General features: G+C 38.9%; 1 protein-coding gene across 1 annotated transcript in view; it reads left to right on the top strand.

Moving 5' to 3' along the window:
- Nucleotides 1-23110, top strand: part of ADAMTS6 (ADAM metallopeptidase with thrombospondin type 1 motif 6) — a 313716-nt gene that overhangs the window by 267434 nt on the left and 23172 nt on the right. The window contains exons 20-21 of the mRNA XM_070056759.1: nucleotides 3939-4068; nucleotides 13690-13894. Coding sequence (XP_069912860.1) covers nucleotides 3939-4068; nucleotides 13690-13894 — 335 coding nt within the window. The remainder of the gene's footprint in view (nucleotides 1-3938; nucleotides 4069-13689; nucleotides 13895-23110) is intronic.

The raw sequence follows: 23110 nt of genomic DNA, 5'->3' as shown, positions 1-23110 counted from the left end.
TCTACCTGTCAAAAAAAAAAAAAAATCATCAGACAATCATATTGTCTGATTCAAAGGATTCAAAAGACAAACAAATAAAAAGGCTTTTGAAAAGATTCACCTTTTAGAGGGTTTAAGGTAAATATGTTATGGCAATGGCATCTTTGTATTTTACTTTTATAATATGAAACCATTACTTTTATTGCAGTTAAAAACAGGTATAGAATTTGCATGCCAGTAACTTTAAGTGTTTAAAATATAACTAGTACAGTTTTAAGTTTGACCAATTGAATCTTACAGAACATCTGCCTATCTCCAAGGGATATGACCACTGGAATATTACTTTTGATTAGATGTACACTGACTGATCATGTGAACATTCTTTTTATTTTAGGTTATAACCGGAAAGTCTTTAGACTTGAAAAGAGGGAGGATTTATGTACCTAGATGTAATTATTTCCAACAAGGTTTAAAAACCAACTTCTTAGAAATATTTTACAGACTACTTTAAAAGAAGCTATGTACAAGACATTTGATCACATAAAAAGATTCTAAACTCAGACATTTCTTTTGTTGGTTTAATGTAGGTGATTTCTAGTTGATCAGTATTTTCTACTTTCCAAATAGATTACTAGTAGGTTTATTTCTTGAGTGTGAAATACCAAGCTGTATAATATACATTCTAGAAGAAAAGTGATAAAAGATGAAAGCAAGAGAAAATGCATCTTTTTAAAAATATAGGGCAATTTCAGCTGTCTACTTGAGAACTTTAATTTTTAATTTTTACTTCATAGAAAAATAACATTCTGAAATTACGAAGCTGAAATATATTCCCAAATACCCTTAATTCCTCCTAAGTGTTAAGAATGATGGAAAACATGACCAAAATTAAGGCAGTTTATACTTCTTAGCACTCACCCAATTTCTCATCGTTTCTTGTGCTTAGGAGTTTAATGAATGAATCAGTAAATGAATGAATGATCTGCAACTGCATTTAGCTGGCAGTTTGGGTTTGTATTTATTTAATTTTAAATTAATCACTGGACCCTACCAAATAGCAAAATAGTCCTCAAAATAAAGGTCAGGAACAAAGCTATAGTACCATGAGTAATCTTAGTTTTATTCCTTGTGTTTTTGAAGTGGAGGAAGTGGGGTCTAGTTTTTGTTCCAAGTCCTTGCCTTCTGCCTAGAGAAGCATTCTAAATACAGGCACATATACGACACACAAAGTGATAAAGTTTATTGAAAAGATGAGAAAGCAAACACACTTGTATGTGCATAGATGCAGCATGGAGTGGGCCGGAGGCAGAAAGCGGTTGGGGAGGGTAATTAAAGAGAAGGTACCTTCAGCCTGTCTCTAGTTCTTGGTCTTCAGAGAGAAGTGCCCTCTCCCAATTGCTGGCTTCTTTTATGAGGTCAGAAGAGGAATGGCTGTTCACATGGTGCCTCCCTCCCACCAGATCTCAGGTAAGGGAGACCCGCCTGGAAGGGACCTATTTGATGGATAAGTAGGTGGGTAGTATTATACAGGGAACTGGACTTGTGACTTGCAGGCACCATCAGCTCCATGGTCCTAGACTATCAGTTTTGTGTATTTTCAAAATTTTTAACAATAAATGTTACAGCAAAATTTTTTGATGTGACATATAGCTAGAATTTATCTAAAAATGAAATGCAAATCTCACCTCTACTAATCTCATTTGTGATTCAAATCGCAAAGGCCCTGTTTTTACATTAAAGGCTCCTTTTAGAAGGCAGCTGTGCTCACCATTATACCACCATCACCTCTTTATAGGCTACTTTTGAAAACAAGTGTGATTATAGCCAAACAGCATTTCTAGAGTTAAAGAAAGTAGAATTTTATTTTAACCCGAAGAAATTGAATATTTCTGTCACTGAAACAAAACATTAGTTTCATTTTGTAGGCTTAAAGATACTTTATTCTTTTCTGTGAAACAACCAAAATATTCTATTGGATAACAATATTCTTGTTTCAAATATAGTCATATTTGAATTACTTTAAAAAATAAGTACGGTAACCTATAAAAACAATCTTTTGCTGCCCTTAGTAGAAGCAAAGTATTGAACCAGGGTGAATGAATAATCTGAGCCACTGTTGCAGTTGGTAGTTGGATCCTGACTAAGGGTAAAGCTATCTGTCTAGGTGGACCACATGAACGTACTTATCTGCCCACTGGAATGACACAGTGGAGAGGTAGCTAACGAATGTCATTCTTCCCTCAAAAATCCAATTTTAATAGCTGAAAAATTCCAAATTGTTGTCATCACATAAACCAAGTTGTTTGTTCTATTCTAGGAGTTGAGAGGAACTGAATACAATACATACTCTAAGACGTTTTACCAGTAAATTGTTTGTCTTTGTTTTAGACCCCTAAATTAGGAAAATGTAAAAACTTGTTCTTAAATGTAATCAGTAAGAGCCTTGGGTCATTGCAAACAAGCAAAAATATCTTTTTCAACTATTTACCACTATGTGGAGACTGGAGGATTTAAATCTTATGAGGTTAGTGGATTTAATATAGTTTTTCCTGCCAATCTTTACATTCAAACAGCTTAGTTAAAGGTGTGCATAACATGATAACTGGGACACCCCCACCTGCAGAATTATTATGACTCCCAAGGGACCTTGGGGGAAGCATTTGGTACAGCTCTTGAGGTATCGGTTTCCTTTGCTTAATGATCCTATGTCACATGGATTTCTCTAATTGTGATCAGACTATTTTTTTAAAGTGTACTATAACTTAAGAACAACTCTTTTTAAAAGGCAAAGTAGAAAAAAAGAGAAACAACAACTGAAGGATCATGTGGGATAAGCTAGGTGTGAAGCTGTGGTTTCCTGGATCATGCTGCTTTTTACAACTTTTTCTGGGTAATTGAACTTCCCTGTTTATAGGGATGGTATGAGTGACTGGGGAGAATAGCTTAGTTTTCACTTTTATTTTCATTTCTAGGAGTAACCTGTTACCTTTGAGTCTATATGATCTGAAACAGTTAGCTTTATCTTACAGTGTGATTTATTTCTCTTTGGTATCTTGTTTCATTGCTCATCTGTTTCATTTAGTTCTTTGACACTAAAGAGAATATGAGTATACAAAACGTCTGTTCACCAGGGATGTTTACAAATAAGAGTGTGTGTTTGTATGTCTCTTTATATTCTGTGAAATGTGAGAGAGCTGTTATGGATATTTTATCAAAAATAATAAACATATACTTAGAATTTTATAATGAGACTATTTTTCATTGTGGCCAACAGGTCACATAGACTAATTTCTGAGATGAGATAAGCATTTTGTGAATAAATGTATGAATGAACTATGTATTGTTTGACAATGATTTAATCAACAGGGGCCAACTCTGTTAGAGCAAACAGACTAGTTGGTTACAGTCTTAAAAAGGCTCACTGCAATCTTTAAATACTAAACTTTCAAAGAGGTGTACATGGAAGAAAAAATGAAATGTGTGGCTGTGATGTGATGTGTTCCTAACAAAGACTAAATTGACGGGGTGTGTCCTATAAAATATCAAAAAGTAAATCTGTCCCTATTGTTTTAATTTTAAATAAACATACAGCCATTGTTTTGTATTGAAACATATATTCATTCATTTTATCTGATGATATTTTGGGAAATTGAAGCCTGTTTTCTTTTAGCATGGAGAAGAATGTAGAAATGGAAATACTAATTGTGTAAAGTTACCAGTAGTCTTTTTTCTGCACTTGAAAGCAGTATGTTTCTAAATATGAGAATAATAATTTTGCCTAAAATTTCAGTGTAATGACCAGGACTTCTCTCCTTTTTTAGAGAAGCAGGCAAGTGTATCTGGAACAGATAAGACAGCAGCGATCCAGTGAGGTTGATCCCCCACAGAGGGAAGCTATGCAGACCTAACTTACTGGAAGATAAACTGCTCTTCAATAATGATGTCCTCCTTTTCTCAAGGTGTCCAAAGACAAGAGGTGGTCTGTAAAAGGTTGGATGACAACTCTATTGTCCAGAACAATTACTGTGACCCCGACAGTAAGCCACCTGAAAATCAAAGAACCTGCAACACTGAGCCCTGCCCACCTGAGTAAGTAAGAGGAAGAAGTGGGAATTACTTGTTTCAAGTGCAAAGAAACACTATGTTTTCAAATTAGAAACACGCTCATATGATACAAGTAATTGAGGCTGAGAAAAAGGAAAAAACACCATAGAGAGTGGAATTTTTATGTCCCTTTCCATAGGCTTCAGTTACTAACCTCTTTAAAGCAGGAATTTCAGTGAATTTGATCCTGACACAGTGCTGGGAATGGTTGTATTTCTTCAATTCCAAGGCACACATCTGCACATTTTAACATATCTGAAATTAGGATTTATCTTGAACTGATGATGTCTTAGATAGTAAGTGGCATTTTCCCACTTTCTTACTAGTACGGTAAAGTAATGGTGTCTTTGATTTAATAAAATATGGTGATTTGTTTGGACTGAAGTCTTTACTATATGTATATGCTAAAGTCCTAAAGACTTGTAAAAGGTTTAGAAATATGCTGAAATATTAGTACCTTCATTTGCTGACCTAGTTTTAATTCTGTCATTGTAAAACATCCTATCTTTATAGTGTTAGGCACAGGCACAGGGGTATATTTCAGTCTCTTAGGATTGATTACTATAGCAATTACAACTCCTGCTAAGGGGAGGCATATAGAGAGAGCCCATTCATTTTAATGATAACTTTAAAGTAGACTATAATCTTTTTTTAATTTTTTTAATTTTCTGCCAGGCAGAGTTAGCCAGTGAGAGAGAGAGAGACAGACAGAAAGAGAGTTATAAACAGTGAGAGAGAAACAGAGAGTTCACTCCCCAAATGGCCGGCGCTGCGCTGATCCGAAGCCAGGAGCCGGATCTGAAGCCAGGAGCCAGGTGCTTCCTCCTGGTCTCCCATGGGGTGCAGGGCCCAAGCACTTGGGCCATCCTCCACGGCACTCCCGGGCCACAGCAGAGACTTGGACTGGAAGAGGGGCAACCGGGACAGAATCCAATGCCCCAACCGGGACGAGAACCCGGTGTGCCGGCGCCACAGGTGGAGGATTAGCCAAGTGAGCCACAGCACCAGCCTAGACTATTATCTATAAGGACAAAAATGTTTCTTGATTGAGAAAAATGCAATCTATGGTGTGAAAAAAAAAAAAAGACCAGAATGCTGAATTCATCTTGACAAAAATGATTTTTGTAGGGATCCCGCCCGACAGCTGCATGAGTGGCATTTCATTCTGGTTTGAAAGTTGGAGTAGCCCTTATCCCCTTGGTTAGCTACTAACCCAATCCAAACTGTGAGACTGGAGAGGAGAATTTTATTATGAAGTAGTCCTTTTTGAAAAATGACCACATTGAAGTGAAGTCACAAAAACCTGGAACAGAAAAAAGAACAGTTGAATATTTAAGGAAGACTCACTACTACTCTCTGGAAAAGGTTTAGGGTAGTGGCTACCAAATAATGAGCACAAGACATGTAGCATGACCAAAGTTTTGTGTAATTTTATGTCTGTTCTTTTCAAAATGTGATCACTATGTAACTAATTCCTTAAGAAAAGAGAAAGTTGGAAATGTGACTTATATATGTGTTGCAAAAGTGCTTTATTTAATTGCTTTCCTTTCCTATTTTCTGCCAAAAAATGATGTAAATGAAGTTATGTTCAAACTCCTCAAGCTAATTTTGTGCCTTCCTATGTTTCTAATAACTTCATGTATTGTGAGTCTCAACCCAACAAGTGACTTCCCTGACACTTAGGATTTTAAGAATTATGTTTGGTGTTTGATCAGCCATTTAAGGCATCTGAGTGGCCTGGTTACACCTCTCCTATTTTGGTTGAAGTTTTTTTTTTTTTTTTTTTAAGTTGTCTAAGCATAAGTGTTTAAATGTCCATAGCAGCCAGGTCGGGGCCAGACCAAAACCAGGAGCCAGTAACTACCTCTTTGTTTTTCATGTGAATGGCATCAAGCACTTGGCCCATCTTCTGCTGCTTTCCCAAGCACATTGGCAGGGAGCTGAATTGGAAGCAGAGCTGCCAGAACTTGAACCAGCACTTTGATATGGGAATGCTAGCCCCTTATTTCTTTTATTGGTATCATGTTTAGAAATGTCTTACCCACTCCAATATTATTCTTTCAAAGTTTCTTTTTTGTCTTAATGTAAACTTTAATCTCTCTGAAATACTCATATATTTGCCTAATTTGTGGAAGCGATCCATATTTATTTTCAAATGTTGTTCTCCCAATACCATTAATTTAAAATTCAAAATGTCTTTTTTTAATCAGAAGTATCTTTTCAAATAATGAAAAGATATATATTGAGAGAATTTATTAGTGCAGTATGGAAAAATAAAAGACAGTAAGATTTTCCTTGTGTGAAGAAAATGACAAGGGATTAGAAAGATTAGTTGAGGCCGGCTCTGTGGCTCACTAGGCTAATCCTCCGCCTGTGGCGCTGGCACCCCGGGTGCTAGTCCCTGTCGGGGCACCAGATTCTGTCCCAGTTGCTCCTCTTCCAGTCCAGCTCTCTGCTGTGGCCAGGGAAGGCAGTGGAGGATGGCCCAAGTGCTTGGGCCCTGCACCCACCTGGGAGACCAGGAGGAAGCACCTGGCTCCTGGCTTTGGATCGAGTCAGCGCGCCTGCCGTAGTGGCCATTTAGGGGGTGAACCAATGGCAGGAAGACCTTTCTCTCTGTCTCTCTCTCTCTCTCACTGTCTAAGTCTGCCTGTCACCAAAAAAAAAAAAAAAAGAAAGATTAATCGAAGGAAGCATTGATAAAGAAATAACAGGAGTGTTTGTTTGGCATACCTTGAAGGGTCAGAGATGGCCTTTGTAGGGAAAGTTAGCGTTATAGCAGCAACTTTTTTTGTGAGAAATAGTGCAGTATCCAAGTGACTAGAATTGAAAATGTTGTAATCCATGACATAGGCTTAAATAATTGGAAAAAAGGAAAGAAAGAGTTGATACTAAAGGATATGACTGTTAGGAAGCTGGTGCTGTATCTTAAGGAAAGGAAGTAATGCTGGGTAGGAATCCAAAGAAAAAGGCCAAGAGTTCAATTTTTACTGTATGTGTTTTAATAGCAAGAATATTTCTACAAAGGAGCTCATATGAAGAATCTTTGAACACTAAATATTATTCCCATATGATTTTGTGGGTTTTAGATTTATGAGAAGCAGTGAGCTAAAAATGTGTAGAGAAGTAAACATCATAATAATACTGTAGCTGAAATTTAAAAACATTTATTAATCAACTGTAATGTAAAAGGCACTGTACTTTGGGAAGAATGGTTTCTTTTCCTAAGGACAGAATTAAGCAAATACATTTAAAAATAACTATAGTACAAGACAAAATATGGCTATATACAATACAAGAGCTGTAAAAAAAAGTGCTGAGGGAAGTACAGAGTGGGAAGAGATTAATTTTTATCTGGGCTAAGCTTTATGCAATGGTATCTTTTATGGCAAAATGTCTAACAATTATTTTGAGTCATTGGACCTCACCTATGAACAAGTATAATAAGTTACTTTAAATTTAGGAAAAGATTAATCACAACCTTCTTATAAAATTCCAAAATTTAAGACCTGAAAAGAATCATGGCAATCATGTAGACCAACTCTCTTCATTTTACACATGATGATATGCTACTTTCTTGAGAAGTTTTCCCATTATACCCAAACACTACTAACTTTGTGAGTTACAAGTCAAATGTCTGCAGAATTTTCTAATGTTCTAATTCTCCTTGATTTGTTGACACATTCCCAATCACCACAACTTCAGAGTTTATTTACGTTGCTTTTTATTTTTAAGTGTTGTTTATTTATTTGTTTGAGAGGCAGAAAAAGTGACGGCTCCCAACTGGTGGTTCACTCCTTAAATGCTGCAACAGCTGGGACTGGGCCAGGGTTGGAGCCTGGAGCTGTGAGTGCAAACCTTCTCCCACGTGGGTGACAAGAACCCAATTACTTGAGCCATTACTGCTGATTCCTAGAGTGGGCATTGGTAAAAAACAAGAGCCATGAATCAAATCCAGGCACCCTGAAGTGGGACACAAATGTCTTAAACATCTTAAACAGTTGGCTAAACACCCACTTCTACATTACTTTTTAAAAATTTAGAGGGGCCAGCACTGTGGCACAGCGGGTTAACACCCTGGCCTGAAATGCCAGCATCCTATTTGGGCGCCGGTTCTAGTCCCGGCTGCTCCTCTTCCAATCTAGTTCTCTGCTATGGCCTGGGATAGCAGTAGAAGATGGCCCAAGTCCTTAGGCCTCTGCACTCACGTGGGAGACCTGGAAGAAGTTTCTGGATCCTAGGTTCGGATCGACACAGCTTCAGCCATAGCGGCCACCTGGGGAGTGAACCAGTGGATGGAAGACCTCTCTCTGTCACTACCTCTCTCTGTAACTCTCTCTTTCAAATAAATAAAATAATTCTTTTAAAAAAATTTAGAAAAGTTTGACTATCGAATGCTTAGGGTATAGAGAATTCTCCTTAATATTCGTTTCACTTTCCATTTAGCTGAGGAATGAACAAAATCTCTTTTTTAATCAACTTTTTGTTTTGAAAAGCTACCTAAAATTTATTTTAAAAGAACATTTTTTTGTCTTTGTAAGTAGACAATAGATTATGTAATTGAATCTCTTTGATTATTGTCAAATTCTGAAGATTTTTTAATTATTTTATTGAATTGAGTTTGTAAAGAGAGTTGGTGATGACACCCTTAACTCCAGGACAAATGCTGGGAAATCTGTTTTCAACTAAACCTTCAATGTCAGTTTTATTTTTGTATACTCTGTTATTTCACTTTAAAGAGAAAAATAACATTCTGGTTTTATAATGGATTGCTTTTTCAAACATCCTGGTTTACTAAAATTATGGCGAACTTTTCTATGGTGTCTCTCTTATTCCCTCCTATAATTAATATTATTGTTTGTAGTAATAGGAGCCTGAGACAGGACATCAGATTACATAGGCTACAGCAAACACTCTTATATCAGACACCCAAATATGAATCCCACTATTCATTGGCAGTGAATGGAAATGAAGGCACTGGTGAGGATTAAGACAGTTCGATCACTGGGGGTTGGAAAGAGCGTGGGGGTAAAAAACAATCCAGTAATTGTTCAGGCTATTAACAAATCAGCAATTGATGTTTACAGCAAGAACTTGTGTGTTCATATTTTCACCACTGAATCTAAAGGAAAGAAAAGAAAACTAAGAATGCCATCAGAGTTTCACAAAAATGGACAATGAAGATGAAGGAAGCGGTTTTTCTTAAACTAGACAGGAGAATGGAGAAACTGAGACAAGAAGATGCAGTGGAAATTGCAAACCTATTTAGATAACTAGGGTGTGATTGAAGTCTTCAGAGAAACATGGGGTGGAATGAAATGATGCGCAATAAAGATGCAACTGGGACTGAATATGAAGCCTAAAATCAGAGTTAAAGTCAGAAAGGAAATTGGGAAGCTGATTAATACTACTACTTTCATACATTTCAAGTTGAAGCCTAGAGCAATACATCTAGGCTAAGTTTCTGAGTGAGACAGTTGGTGATAAAAGAGAGGTTGAAGAATAAAAAGGGAGAGATGGCCCTGACCCTATGTGACAAAGAACAGCAACAACTCTAAATCATTGCTTTTACTCTAGGCACCTGTGTTTAATTTGAATTTCTCCATCACTCTTACATTATGAGACCTAATGAGATCATGGCTGGAGGTGGTATGACTGAACTTTTTGTGGCTGAGTTATACACATTTCTGTTTTATTCCCTAATCTTGATGATGAAATCACTATTGCAAATTGAATCAGAGTTTCACTATGGCTGGCATGCAAGTTATTATTCTCAGTATACATTTTCCTCCTTACCAAAAATGGTACTAACATTTTGGGATCATGTGTATCTGTGGAAGACAGAAAAAATATGAAAATCACTTTAAATCCACCTTGGAAAATGACTTGACAGAAAAAAAAAAGTTAATGTCAGGTTTTTAAAGTTCAGGATTAAATTATCATTTTTAAATGAATATTGGGTTGAAATTTTTAGATTTTTTTAAAAGATTTATTTATTTTAAAGTTAGAGTTACAAAGAGAGAGAGAAGGAGAGGAAGAGAGGTCTTCCATCTGCTGGTTCACTTGCCAGTTGGCTGCAGTGGCTGGAGCTGTGCTGATTGGAAGCCAAGAGCCAGGAGTTTCCTCTGGGTCTCCCACGTGGGTGCAGAGGCCCAAGGACTTGGGCCATCCTCCACTGCTATCCCAGGCCATAGCAGAGAGCAGAATCGAAAGTGGAGCAGCCAGGTCTTGAACCGGCGCCCATATGGGATGCAGGCACTGCAGGCCAGGGCATTAACCCACTGCGCCACAGTGCCAGCCCCTGAAATTTTTAGATTTTGACAAAATATATATTAAGTTTGAGAAAATGATCAACTATGACATTTTTATTTCTAAATGCAGCTTTCTTTTTTTAAAATCTTGGTAGGAGAAAGCTGTTTTCCTTTTTCTTTTTCTTTTCTTTTTTTAAAAGATTTGTTTATTTTATTAGGCAGAGTTACAGAGAGAGAGAGAGAGAGAGAGGTCTTCATCAGCTGGTTCACTCCCTAAATTCCCACATTGGCTGGAGCTGAGACAATCCGAAGCCAGGAACCAGGAGCTTCTTCCAGGTCTCCCAAACAAGTGCATGGGCCCAAGGACTTGGGCCATCTTCCACTGCTTTCCCAGACCACAGCAAAGAGCCAGATCAGACTCGAAGCAGCGTCCATATGGGAGGCCGACTCTGCAGGCCACGGCTTTACCCACCATGCCACAACGCCAGCCCCCTGGCTTTCTTCTATAATTACAAATAGTACAAATAATAATAAAAGGGCCATTGTAGTTTACTTGGCCAAATGCAGGCTAAAATTTAGAATACTAGTACACCATCTTCACTGAAATATTATCTTCCATATACAAAACTGGAAATATTGAGGAAATTGTTTTAAGCTTTTATGTTTTCTCTGGGTAGTTGTTCACTCAAGAGTTTGAGCATGTCCATGCCCTTTGAGGATAGTTGCAGGATTTATAGTTATGGATTGAAGAAATGTCTTATGACTCCATGCGTATGATCTACACTCTACAATTCAACAATGTTAAAAATGAAATCCAGTTGAAATAGCAATTGGTGGGAAATCTAGTCCTAGTTCCATGGTTGCTATTTGTTTCCCTAACACTGGATCTTACTTCTATAAAAAACAAAGCCCAAAATCTTGACTAAAGTGGGCAATTAGCAAATATTTGTTAAATTAAATACAATAATATAATAATATATCAGTCAGGACTCTGGTTGCAAATAACAAAAGCTTGAACTGGTGTTAGCTTCCATATATGTAAGAAGGCTGAAGGAAATCTAAGAGTGGGCCTACCTTGCAGAATGTCTGGAATTAAAGACTTGAAACACTGTCAGGATTTTCTAAGCCTCTGCATTCTTTCAAATCAGCTATTTCCACTTAACAGGGGACATGGCCACCAGCATCTCCACATTCATTTCCTTATACATTTCTGTAACTGGAAAGAAAAGTGATCCTTTTTAAAACTCCAGTTGACATATAAAAATTCTTACACAGGATTCTTAGAAGTCTTTTTATTTGAAAGATGGGGTCTGGTGGAGGAGACACAGGGACAGAGAGACAGAGACAGAGAGCTTCTATCTGCTGGTTCACTGCCAAATTCTCAATGGTGGAACCAGGCAGAGCAAAGCCAGGACCTGTAAACACAGTTCAGGTTTCCCACGTGGGTGGCAGGGACCCAGTTACATAAAACATCACCACTGCCTCCCAGAGTCTGCACTGGCAGGAAGCTGGAATCAGGAGCTTGAACCAGTAATTGAACCACACACTCCAATGTGGGAAGTGGGCATCTTAACTACAAGGATAAATGCCTGCTCCTCTAACACAGAATTCTTTTTTTTTTTTTTTTATTTGACAGGTAGAGTTATAGACAGTGAGAGAGAGACAGAGAGGAAGGTCTTCCTTCCGTTGGTTCACTCCCCAAATGGCCGCCACGGCCGGTGCTATGCCTATCTGAAGTCAGGAGCCAGGTGCTTCTTCCTGGTCTCCCATGCGGGTGCAGGGCCCAAGCACTTGGGCCATCTTCTGCTGCCCTCCCGGGCCACAGCAGAGAGCTGGACTGGAAGAGGAGCAACCGGGACTAGAACCCTGCACCCATATGGGGTGCCGGCACTGTAGGCAGAGGATTAACCAAGTGAGCTAGGGTGCCGGCCCCCTAACACAGAATTCTTATTGGCCTGATTTGAATCATGATTCACATTCCTTGGACCAATTAATATGTCTAAGAAAGTGAGTCCTGAGAGTATTATCAAGAAAAACCCTGAAATCATATATATGAAAGTTCCTTGATTTGGGAAAAGGACTAAGATACCTACAAATGTGAGATGTGTTCATTTTGTTAAGACCTTTGAATTCCTTCCCACATTAGTTGTGTAGAAGCTGTTTTTAGAAGCAAAGGGATAAAAGCGGGATCTCCCATGTTTTCAGGGGCTGGCTCAGGGCCCTATTTTTGAGGAAAGTGAAGGTGTTTTAAGACTCCCATGTCTTCAGGTTGGATACTTGAGCCTTCTCTGTCTTTGTCTTCTGTTGTCATAGAATTCCATTTTTGGCAGCTGGAAAACAAATTCCCAGGTCCTTTAAGTTTATCTAAGCATAAAATCCTCAACTATGGGAGAATATGGCTCAGTAGAATATGAATGGAAATAGCTACTTTGTCTTGTTGTTTCTTATATGCCAGACACTATGTTAGAAGTATTCAGTTGTGTTCTGAAGCCAATTGGTACTGATCTGTGAGACTCTATTATTAGTGTATCTTCTCTTGTTCATGTTCAGTATGTCAAGCTGCTTACTTGAAATTGATTGTAGTGAGGTATTTACACTACAAAAATTGGCAAACATTTTGAATCAAAACTCTTTCCTCCCATGGAGAGCCATTTGTTATCAGGACATTGGAGATTTGCATTTATTACCTTATTTACTCCTCATGACAGTCTTATGAGATTGATCATTGTTATCCTCATTTTAGAAATTAATAAAAATTTCTGTACCACAGCGGGTTAAAGCCCCGGCCTGCAGGGCTGGCATAACATAGGGGTGCTGGTTTGAATCCCAGCTGTTCCACTTCCAATCTAGCTCTCTGCTATGGCCTGGAAAAGCAGTAGAGGATGGCCCTGGTCCTTGGGACCCTGCACCCACATGGGAGGACCAGAAGAAGCTCCTGGCTCCTGGCTTCAGATCAGCTCAGCTCTGGCCATTGCAGTCATTTGGGGAGTGAACCAGTGGTTGGAGGACCTCTTTTTCAGTCTCTACCTCTCTCTGTAACTCTTTCAAATAAATAAAATAAATATTTTTTTAAAAAAAGAAATTAATAAAAAAGGGGAAAAATCAAAGTATAAAAACACACAGTGCATTGTTTGTTTGAACCTACAAAGCCCATACACTACACTTTAAAAGGCAATTGACGTGAAAAGATCTTTTCCTTAGCAGCTCTTCCATTTGCTATTTGTCGTATTGAGCAACATCGAAATGTCAACCCTTCTGAATAAAGGATGAAGTCCATGTCAGTGACTTCACTCAGCAGAACAGCTCTGGGTACACTGAGGGAAATGCTTTTATGTGTTTCTTCCACTTGCCACAGGTGGTTCATTGGGGACTGGTTGGAATGCAGCAAGACTTGTGACGGTGGAATGCGCACAAGGGCAGTGCTGTGCATCAGGAAGATCGGACCTTCTGAGGAGGAGACACTGGACTCCAGTGGTTGTTTAACACATCGGCCCATCGAAAAAGAGCCCTGCAACAACCAGTCATGCCCACCTCAGTGGGTGACTTTGGACTGGTCGGAAGTAAGGAAATCTGGGGCTGTGTGTTTTGAGCTCTCTTAAATATCAGTGCCAAAGCATTTAACATTGAGGACCCCTGAGCATGTGAACAGCTTAGGACTCAAGTAAGGACTGCAGAACAGTGAATTGGGCGTGTTATATGTTGTTACTGCTTGTCAGGAAGTAAGGAGGTTTTGGGGTTAGGGAGATCCATGAGAATCTAGTCATCAATTTGATTAAAAATAAGTCTAAAGTAAATTGAAATAACATTCTATAATGAGTACCCAAATAAATGGCTTTTTTCCTTCTTACTATTGAGAAGTGTCACATGCATAGAATTGGTGGTATGTGATTAAAAAACTGAAATTCAAAAGGAGAGTGAAGAACCTTTCTTACCCCCAAACTTTTTGAAGACTCAAAAAGACCTTTCTTACCTACATTCTCAGTTGGGAAGCCCAACATTTTTATAACTTTTTTCCAAGTAATGGTACAGCCTAATTATATAAGTCATAGGTATGAATCTTTGGCATATCTTTATCTTTATGCTTAAATTGCTTCCATTACATCTGAGGAAGAAACATGACGTTGAGTGCTATAATATACCAAAAAGTTGAATTCAGAATTCACCAGTACTTTCTTCACTTACTTGACCAGAGAGGAAGACCTGACTAAAATTATGTTTTCCTGGTATATGTGTGAACAGAATAGCTTAATATAATCCAGAGGCACTCAGAAAGATGAATTTTTATGAAAGTTTAGGCAAACAGTAGTTAATTAGTTTTTTGGCCTCTCAATATGCATGAGACATACACATAAACACACCATGGAACTCTCCACATTTCCCAAAGAAGAGTTGAATCCTACTGTAGGACAAGTTAATGTTAAAAAGAATGAGTCCCTGGCTATATAACTAGAGAGATAATGCTTTCAAGTTAGCAAAACAGGATACATTTCAGATTCTATTCCAACGCACTCTGCCAGAAACATTGTGGTACTTGCTTTGGATACTTACAGTAGACCTCATAAATTTGCCAACAAACAAATGAAAAAATTAAACATTTTTCTTCAAGAACCTCTGAATGTGACCGTTCCCCCTGTGAGTGGCCTTATTTTGCTATAGGCACAAGGCTTTATTAGGGTGATACGTGGAAGTGCAGATTCTGGCCAGCTGTGGTTATCCATGCAATCTCCGACAGGAATTGGGGGCATTCTCCCAAGTTTCCTGGCCCTCCTCCAGCTTCAGTAATTGCAGTCTGCCTGCCTGCTTCTATCTGTAGTTCCGTCCAATGTAGAGACGCTCTTGGTACCACTCAGACCGTGGTGGTGGAGAATGGTGTGGGTGCTGTGGTTCTCTAACAGTGGGTACACTAACTCTGAAGTTCAATTGAAAGGTAAAGTCCATTGGTAAATGATAGGCATTCCACCTTAGTGCCTGAGACTTACAGAAATCTATAAATATTTGCTGATAATGATGATGAGTTTGTTGTTTAAAAATGATCATGGGAAACCTCATGATTTTCAGGAAGCAGCTTTAGGGTTTCAGGTCAAGTTGGTAAGTATAAATGAGTGCTTAATAAACACATCAGGATAGGCACTAGAGATAATACAAAAGAATTATACAAGTTTGAAAAATAAGAAATATCCACGAAACAGGTAGGGAATAATAAAGACAGTGTTTTAATAAAACAATGCATTTTGAGATGTAAGTGTGAAATTGTAATAATTTGGAGCTGAGAAGGTCAGAGTAGCCTGGAGTAGGATCAGAGGCTTTTTGAGTTGATGGGAATTGAGGTATAGAATCTGAAGCAGAGGAAAGAATCAAGAAGCTGGAAAAGAAGGTATTCCTGGTAAGAGAAACAACTGAGCAGAAACACAAAGATTGTAAGATAAAAGTAGGGTAGGAGAAAAGGGTTTGTTTTAAGGTATAACAAGCAGATAAAATGAAATAAAGTTCCTAAGTAATAGGAAGGCTTGAATGTAGTATCCTTTACAAGCAAAATCTAAGAATTTCTGCCAGTTACCAAAATACCAACTCAGACACTTCATATTGGCCTGCTGACCTACACTTGTCTGTATCATTGTGGTTTTGTCTTAAAATAAAACACAACCAACAACAAACTTGAGAAATACAAATGTATATTATTGATATGCTTCCATTCCAAATACCATTTTAAGATTTTGTACTAAATTCAACTTCACAGAGGTTGTGCTTTCCCTACTCTTAGAATTTTGACTCTGTCTATCCAGTCTTCAAAATGACTTGCTCAAATGTGTCGCTCCCCCTCTTCATGGAGGAATGACACTAAACCCTGCCTAGGCTTCATATCCGAGTCACGGCACCATTATGTCACTCCCCGTCTTCGTGGAGGAACGACACAGGACCCTGCGCTGTTCTTTTGTCTGCTCGGCCCTCCCCAGGTTTGCTGCTGGTTCTTCCCGGGTTGGCTACTGTCCCTTCCACCTCCGTGGAAGGGCGGTTCCCCCTAGCCACTTTCCCCACTTCCGCGGGGGAGCAGCACACCGCCGGCCGGCTCTCTCGGGAGCTGCACAGGTGTTCCCTCAGATGTTCCTGGTGCATGTTGTCTCTCTCTTCCTTTATAGTCCTCTTCCACCAATCCCAACTCTGCTACCCACACGCCGAGTACGCTGCTCTCCTGCAATCAGGAGCAGGATCAGCTCCTGCAGGTCATCACCCAAGCTAGCGAGAGGCAGCTGCGTAGAAGTTGCTACTCCCTTCTCAGCGCCATATTGTGGGAAAGCAGATGCATAGAATAAGTCTTAATTCCAGTAACTTAGTCTAGTCCAAGTTGCTCCCCACAAAATGGTGCCAAAAGGCTATCAGGCATTCCTAGAGGCTGCCTGAAGAAATATATAAAAGCTGAGAGCTTTTAATTACATTTCAGTTATCTTTTTTTTTTTTTCAATTCGAGAGGCAAATGAACTCCTGTCTGCTGATTTAGTCCTCAAATGCCCAGGGCCAAAACCAGAAACCAGGAGTTCAATACAGGTCTCCTATGTGGGTGGCAGGGACCCAACTACTTGAACTATCGTCTGCTGCCTGCAGGGTTAGCATTTTAGCAGGAAGCTGAAATCAGGAGCAGGAATCTAGTATTGAACCCAAGTACCTCACTTTGGGACATACGCTTAGCTGGTGTCTTGACTACTAAGCCAAATGCCTGCCCCTCTGTTACGATAAGTAGGTCAAAGCTTGGGGAAAAGGGGTAGTGTTGAGGGGCTGGCATTACACGTTGGGACTACCACCTTGACCAAGACTTGGCAGCTGCTATTGTCTCCACAGACCATTGAGTCAGACTATTCTGGGGTGAAGCATTGGACAAGAGATGCTGCTGTTTACATCTCAGACTCTAATTGAATACTATCTTTACCATGATCATCCTTTGTTCAAGAGGAAAATGATGATTTTGCCCCATAATCTCTTCTGTTTATTTTCCGAAGTGGGGGTCACACTCTCATGCTTCCAATTCCCTACTTTGTAAGGCGTCCCACCTCCACCCTAGAAGGATTAAAAATAAATAAGGATAAACAGCATTAAGTGAAATAAATCTCTGAGTAGCTTTGGAGAACAATGTGAGAACAAGGAGCCTACTCTTCCCAGAGGAACTGAACACCTCCCACTAATGAAAAGGGGAACTCTCAGCAGCAGACCAGGCAATGTTCAGACTCTTTCACTTCATTTTTTGCAAATATTCCACACTATTTTCTTTGAGACACACCCATAACTTCCCTCCTCTTTCTTCCTCCTCACCACTTCCAACTATCAGCTGTTTGAGTTTTGCTAATCACAAGGGTGAGGTTCAACTGTTGAAAACATGTTGTAGTAAGAGGAATTTACCCTTTGACCCTTTGTTTTGCTGACTACTCTAATATGATATAAAATTTCCATTGTTGCAAAGCCAGCAACCATTCCACCTTCAGTTAAACTCACCCAGTGCTTATGTCTAATGAAAAAAAATAAAATAGCCAGATTACCTTGATGGAAAAATGGCTCATTGGCAGCCTTTTGTGCAACTAATGAAGCCATAGCTTTCCCATTTCCTATCATCTATCTTCAGTCTTGGGATCACCCATGCTATATTGGATTTGAAATGTTTTCTTTCTTGACTTGCTTCAGTTGGCAGTAAGTTTTGAAAGCTCTGCTGCATGTTATGGATGGGTTTCCAGAAGTCCTAACCCATTCTTTTGTGTATCTGAATGGTTTCATTGACTCCCACAGAGTACCCATTGAAAAAAGTCTGTTTCTTGAACTTTATCTTGGACAACTAAATACCTGGCTTCATACCCAATTGACTTTATAGGGGTTATAGTTAGGTGGCATTACTTAAGAAGGATTGGGATGGGAGGAATCTGCTACAAGATACTGTCCTGTTTGAGAATACAGTTGTGACATCGCTTTGTATATTCCCGAGTTCCACTCTGATCCTCTAAGTAAATTAAACTCACCTCTCCAGACAGAACTCTGTCTAAACCCAAAATGTTAATGTTTGTATCCTTTACAAGTGAGAGCCAAATTGTTTTCCCTGGTGTGGTTTCAAATACATTTTTCTGCAAAATACGTCTTTACTTCTTAATCATGGAGCATTCAGCTAAAACATAAACGCATTTGTCATAAAAATTATCTTTTATATCCCATGGAGATGAAAACAAAAAACAGATGGTCTGGTCAGATTTTAAATAATAGTGGGATTCTATTTGTGTGAGTTGTAGATGAAAAATAGGTATTTACCTGCAATAAGGAGAAATATTGAGAAACAATCACACTAAAGAATGGGGTGTCTGCTGAAATAATATATTTAGAGGAACATTAGAGTAGAATTTGTACATATAACTACTCCTTAATTTGAAAATGGTACATTTTTATTACTGAATCAAATATTCAAATTTATAATTATTAATGAATTATACTGTAAACTCAAAAATTTGCAAAAACATACCCTTTTCATGGGGCTAGACAAACAATTATATCTGACAATGCTATGTTCATGTATATAATCATGGCTACATCTTGCTTTTCTAGAATGTCTTATTCGTTTTGACAATTATATAAAACTCAGGTTGCCAGATGGACAACAACATTTATTTATTACAGGCTAAAAAGAGGCAGAAGTGAAATTTAGGCAGAAGAAAACAGAGGGAAGAATTAAAAATAAAAATAAATGGCTGGCGCCGTGGCTCATTAGGCTAATCCTCCGCCTAGCAGCGCCAGCACACCAGGTTCTAGTACCGGACGGGGCGCCAGATTCTGTCCCGGTTGCCCCTCTTCCAGGCCAGCTCTCTGCTGTGGCCCGGGAGTGCAGTGGAGGATGGCCCAAGTACTTGGGCCCTACACCCCATGGGAGACCAGGATAAGTACCTGGCTCCTGCCATGGGATCAGCGCAGTGCGCTGGCCGCAGCGTGCCAGCCGCGGCGGCCATTGGAAGGTGAACCAACAGCAAAGGAAGACTTTTCTCTCTGTCTCTCTCTCTCACTGTCCACTCTGCCTGTCAAAAAAAAATTTAAAACAATATCTCTGCATGAACATCTCATATGAAAGATCAGAAATATTTGCTGGATAGAATTCTACTTAGATTCAACCTGGTCTAAGTGACATCCTTGTGCCTTTACTTCTTTTTAGAAGTAATTATTTTAACAATTTTTTTTTTTTTTTGACAGGCAGAGTGGACAGTGAGAGAGAGAGACAGAGAGAAAGGTCTTCCTTTGCCATTGGTTCACCCTCCAATGGCCGCCGCGGCCGGCGCGCTGCGGCCAGCGCACCGCGCTGATCCGGTGGCAGGAGCCAGGAGCCAGGTGCTTTTCCTGGTCTCCCATGGGGTGCAGGGCCCAAGCACCTGGGCCATCCTCCACTGCACTCCCTGGCCACAGCAGAGGACTGGCCTGGAAGAGGGGCAACCGGGACAGAATCCGGCGCCCCAACCGGGACTAGAACCTGGTGTGCCGGCGCCGCTAGGCGGAGGATTAGCCTAGTGAGCCGCGGCGCCGGCCTATTTTAACAATTTTATAAACTCTCTTGAGAAGTGTAATATTTGAAGATTACCAGAATTGAGATTCTGGCCATAAGTATTTAGTGTTTGTGGTTAGATCTGCAGGGATTAGGCTTAAGTTGTTAAGCCATCATTTGAGACATACACATCCTGCATTTGAGCCGGAGTTTGAGATCTGGCTCCACTTTTTCTTCCAACTTCCTATTAATGCCCTCCTCGGGAGATAGCAGTGATGGCTCAAGTAGTTGCATCACTGCCACCCATGTGGGAGACACAAGTTAAGTTCCAGTGACCCAGTGGATAGAAGGTCATTTTCTCTCTCTCTCTCCCTCTCTCTCCCTCTCTTTCAAATAAAATGAAAATAAGTAATTTTGTAAAAAGAGAATGTGGCAGAAATGTATGGTAGTTCCCACTTAACTGCAGGGTATATGTTCCAAGGTCCTTAATGGATGTCTGAAACTGCATATAGTATCAACCCTGTATGTAATGTTTTTTCCTATACACACATACCTAGAATAAATTTTAACTTATAAAGTAGACACAATAAGATGTTAACAACAATCAGTGAAATACAAGTTAATCTGTAATAAACATTATGTGAATGTACTTCCTCTCTCTCTAAAAATGTAATTTTTCTTTTTATTTCTGTGAGCACTTGGTTTTTTTGCTCAGTACTCTGCACTGACTTTATCATATGCCCTGCACATAGTACTAGAGTTAAACTCTCATTCCTTGTGTGCATGCTCTGGTTTCTCATTGGCACTTTTATAAATGTAGGTTCTATTGGGCATCTTCTCCCAGAAGAGTACAGTTTCATTATAATTACAGATTTGCTTTGGATGGTTTCTCTTCTTAATCAACTTATTCAACTTTGCTAGAAACGTAGCAGTTGCTTCTTCAGCAAACAATCTCTACTAATTGTTATATTTTTCAGTCTAGACCTCTTCCCAAATCTGTGTAACCATCCCTTACTTGCAATAAAAAGCCTGATGTCACTAATTTCTGGAAATCCCTTGCTGAAGTCTTCATATAGGCTCAATACTTTCTGGCGCAGCATCTTGTAGTCAGAACATGTTTTCTGTTCATGTCTTGCATCCACAGGTGTTGTGCCTATGCCGTGTTAACTAAGAACTTATCACACATGTGGCCATGTCTTTTGCACTTTAAGTTGTGACAGCAAAACTAGCAGGAATTTCCTTTTTGCTTCTTTGTTGTTTTACGGATACCGTAGGTTCTAGGGACCTCAGTATATGATTTTTTTCTTTCATTATGAAGGTGAGTACTTTCACCTTTTCACTTCCAGAAAATGCTTTACAGCTTCCAGATTACCAGCATGGCTACTCTTGCACTGTGGGACCATTATTAAGTAAAATAAGAAATAAGAATTACTGAACAGAAGCACTGTTCTACCCTTACAAGTCAATCCAATAGCCACAGTAGCCACTAGGTGACTAATGGATAAGTAGCATATACAGTATAGATGCACTGAACAAAGGGATGATTCACCTCCTGTGCAGAATGGATCAGAAATCTCTCACACTACTCAGAATGGTGTGTAATATCAAAGTGGTGAATTATTTATTTTTGGAACTTCCTATTTAGCATGTTCCGCCTTGGTTGACTGTGGGTAACTGAAACTGCAGAAAATAAAATCATGAATAACGAGGAACTACCATCATTTTCAGTCATTTACTATTTTGAGAACCCAGTTGATTGTTTCTTGACCTCTACTGCTCCAGCATAGAATACCCTTGGCTTATTTAGTGGATCAGTGATATAATTTTCTAAAATGTTTTCTTGTCCAAATAGAAGATGATATACTATGATTACCTTTATACATTATCCTACAAAGGGTTTGGGTCTTTGTACATTTTAAAGTGCTACCTGGATTTATCTGTAGTTCTCAGTGTTACAGTTTGCTCATCAGCAAAATGGATATGATAATAGTTTTTGTGAGCATTAGATAGATTATTACATGCAAAGGATAAAGAACACTGCCTGACACTAATTAAACACTAGTGCTATTTTCTTTTCTTATGCTTCTTATTATCTTATTATTTGTTTTGTTTTGTTTTTCCCAGGGACTTTTCAGACACAGATCAATGAATTGTCTGTCTTTGCAATATCTGCCTCCCCTAATTGTAAGCAGAACTTGGCATATACTCTTAGGAAAGACTGCTAGGTATAACCATATTCTTAAAATAATAGCAAAAGTTTCTTGCTACTGGAAAAATATATTAGAATAAGCAAGAGACAGATGTTTCTACCTTTAATATTCATATATATGATTTTTAAATGTAAATGGGGCAAAAGGAATGGCACAGTGCTTTTTAAATGAATGTTCCAAAGTTAAAAAACTCATTAAACCCTGAAAATACAGTAACTGAGCTCCATATATGGCCTCTACATTTCTGCCTATCTCTAGTATGAAGTAGCCTTCCCTCCTCTTGAATTTCATCTCTATTTACTTTTTCCTATAATTAATTAAAACTTGTTATATATTCTTATAATTCTTTTTCTACCAGTACTAAGAGAATTCTTGGAATACAGTAATAATGGAGGAATAGATAATTAATAGACCCTAAAATTTGAGTCACAAGGCCTAGGATTCATTTAATTCTAGCTTTGCCATTTGCTTTTATCTTTAAGTTACTGAAGCTTTTCTCATCTGTAATAACTTTTAAAAACTTGTTTAATAATGTATTTGAAAGCATTTGTGAATTGTGAAATCCAGTACAGGTAGAAGTGTAATTGTTATTAATGATAATAATAAGCATTACCAGGGTGTCAGAAACCCTCTGCCTTTTGCTTGGACCATGGAGGCTCAGTGTGCTAGTCAAGAGGACTAGCACAAATGAATCAAGTTCAAGAGATGGAAATGAACTGAACCTAAGCAGAGCAAGCTCAGGAAACAGATTGGGGCTTTACTCATCCTATAGAAATTATTTCATGTATTGGTTTCTTGAAATGAGAAGCAATAAGGTTGTTGTGAGGATTAAATTTCATAATATATACAAAGTAGAGAGTAGCACCTAATATCCAAGGGACACTTCATAACAGTTGATATTCTAATGTCCCATCATTTAATCTATTCCCTCATTTTAAAAACATAATAGGGCTGCTTGATGCAGCAGTTAAGATACTTCTAGAGACTCTTGCATCCTGCATTGGAGTGCCAGGGTTTGGGTCTCGGCTGTACTCCTAATCCCAGCCTTCACCCTGGCAGGCAATAGGGAATGA

The sequence above is a fragment of the Oryctolagus cuniculus genome, chromosome 14 (assembly GCF_964237555.1).
Source record: "Oryctolagus cuniculus chromosome 14, mOryCun1.1, whole genome shotgun sequence".
Lineage (NCBI taxonomy): Eukaryota > Metazoa > Chordata > Mammalia > Lagomorpha > Leporidae > Oryctolagus > Oryctolagus cuniculus.
The sequence above is the reverse complement of the archived record's forward strand: the minus strand, read 5'-3'. Positions and strand labels throughout refer to the sequence as shown.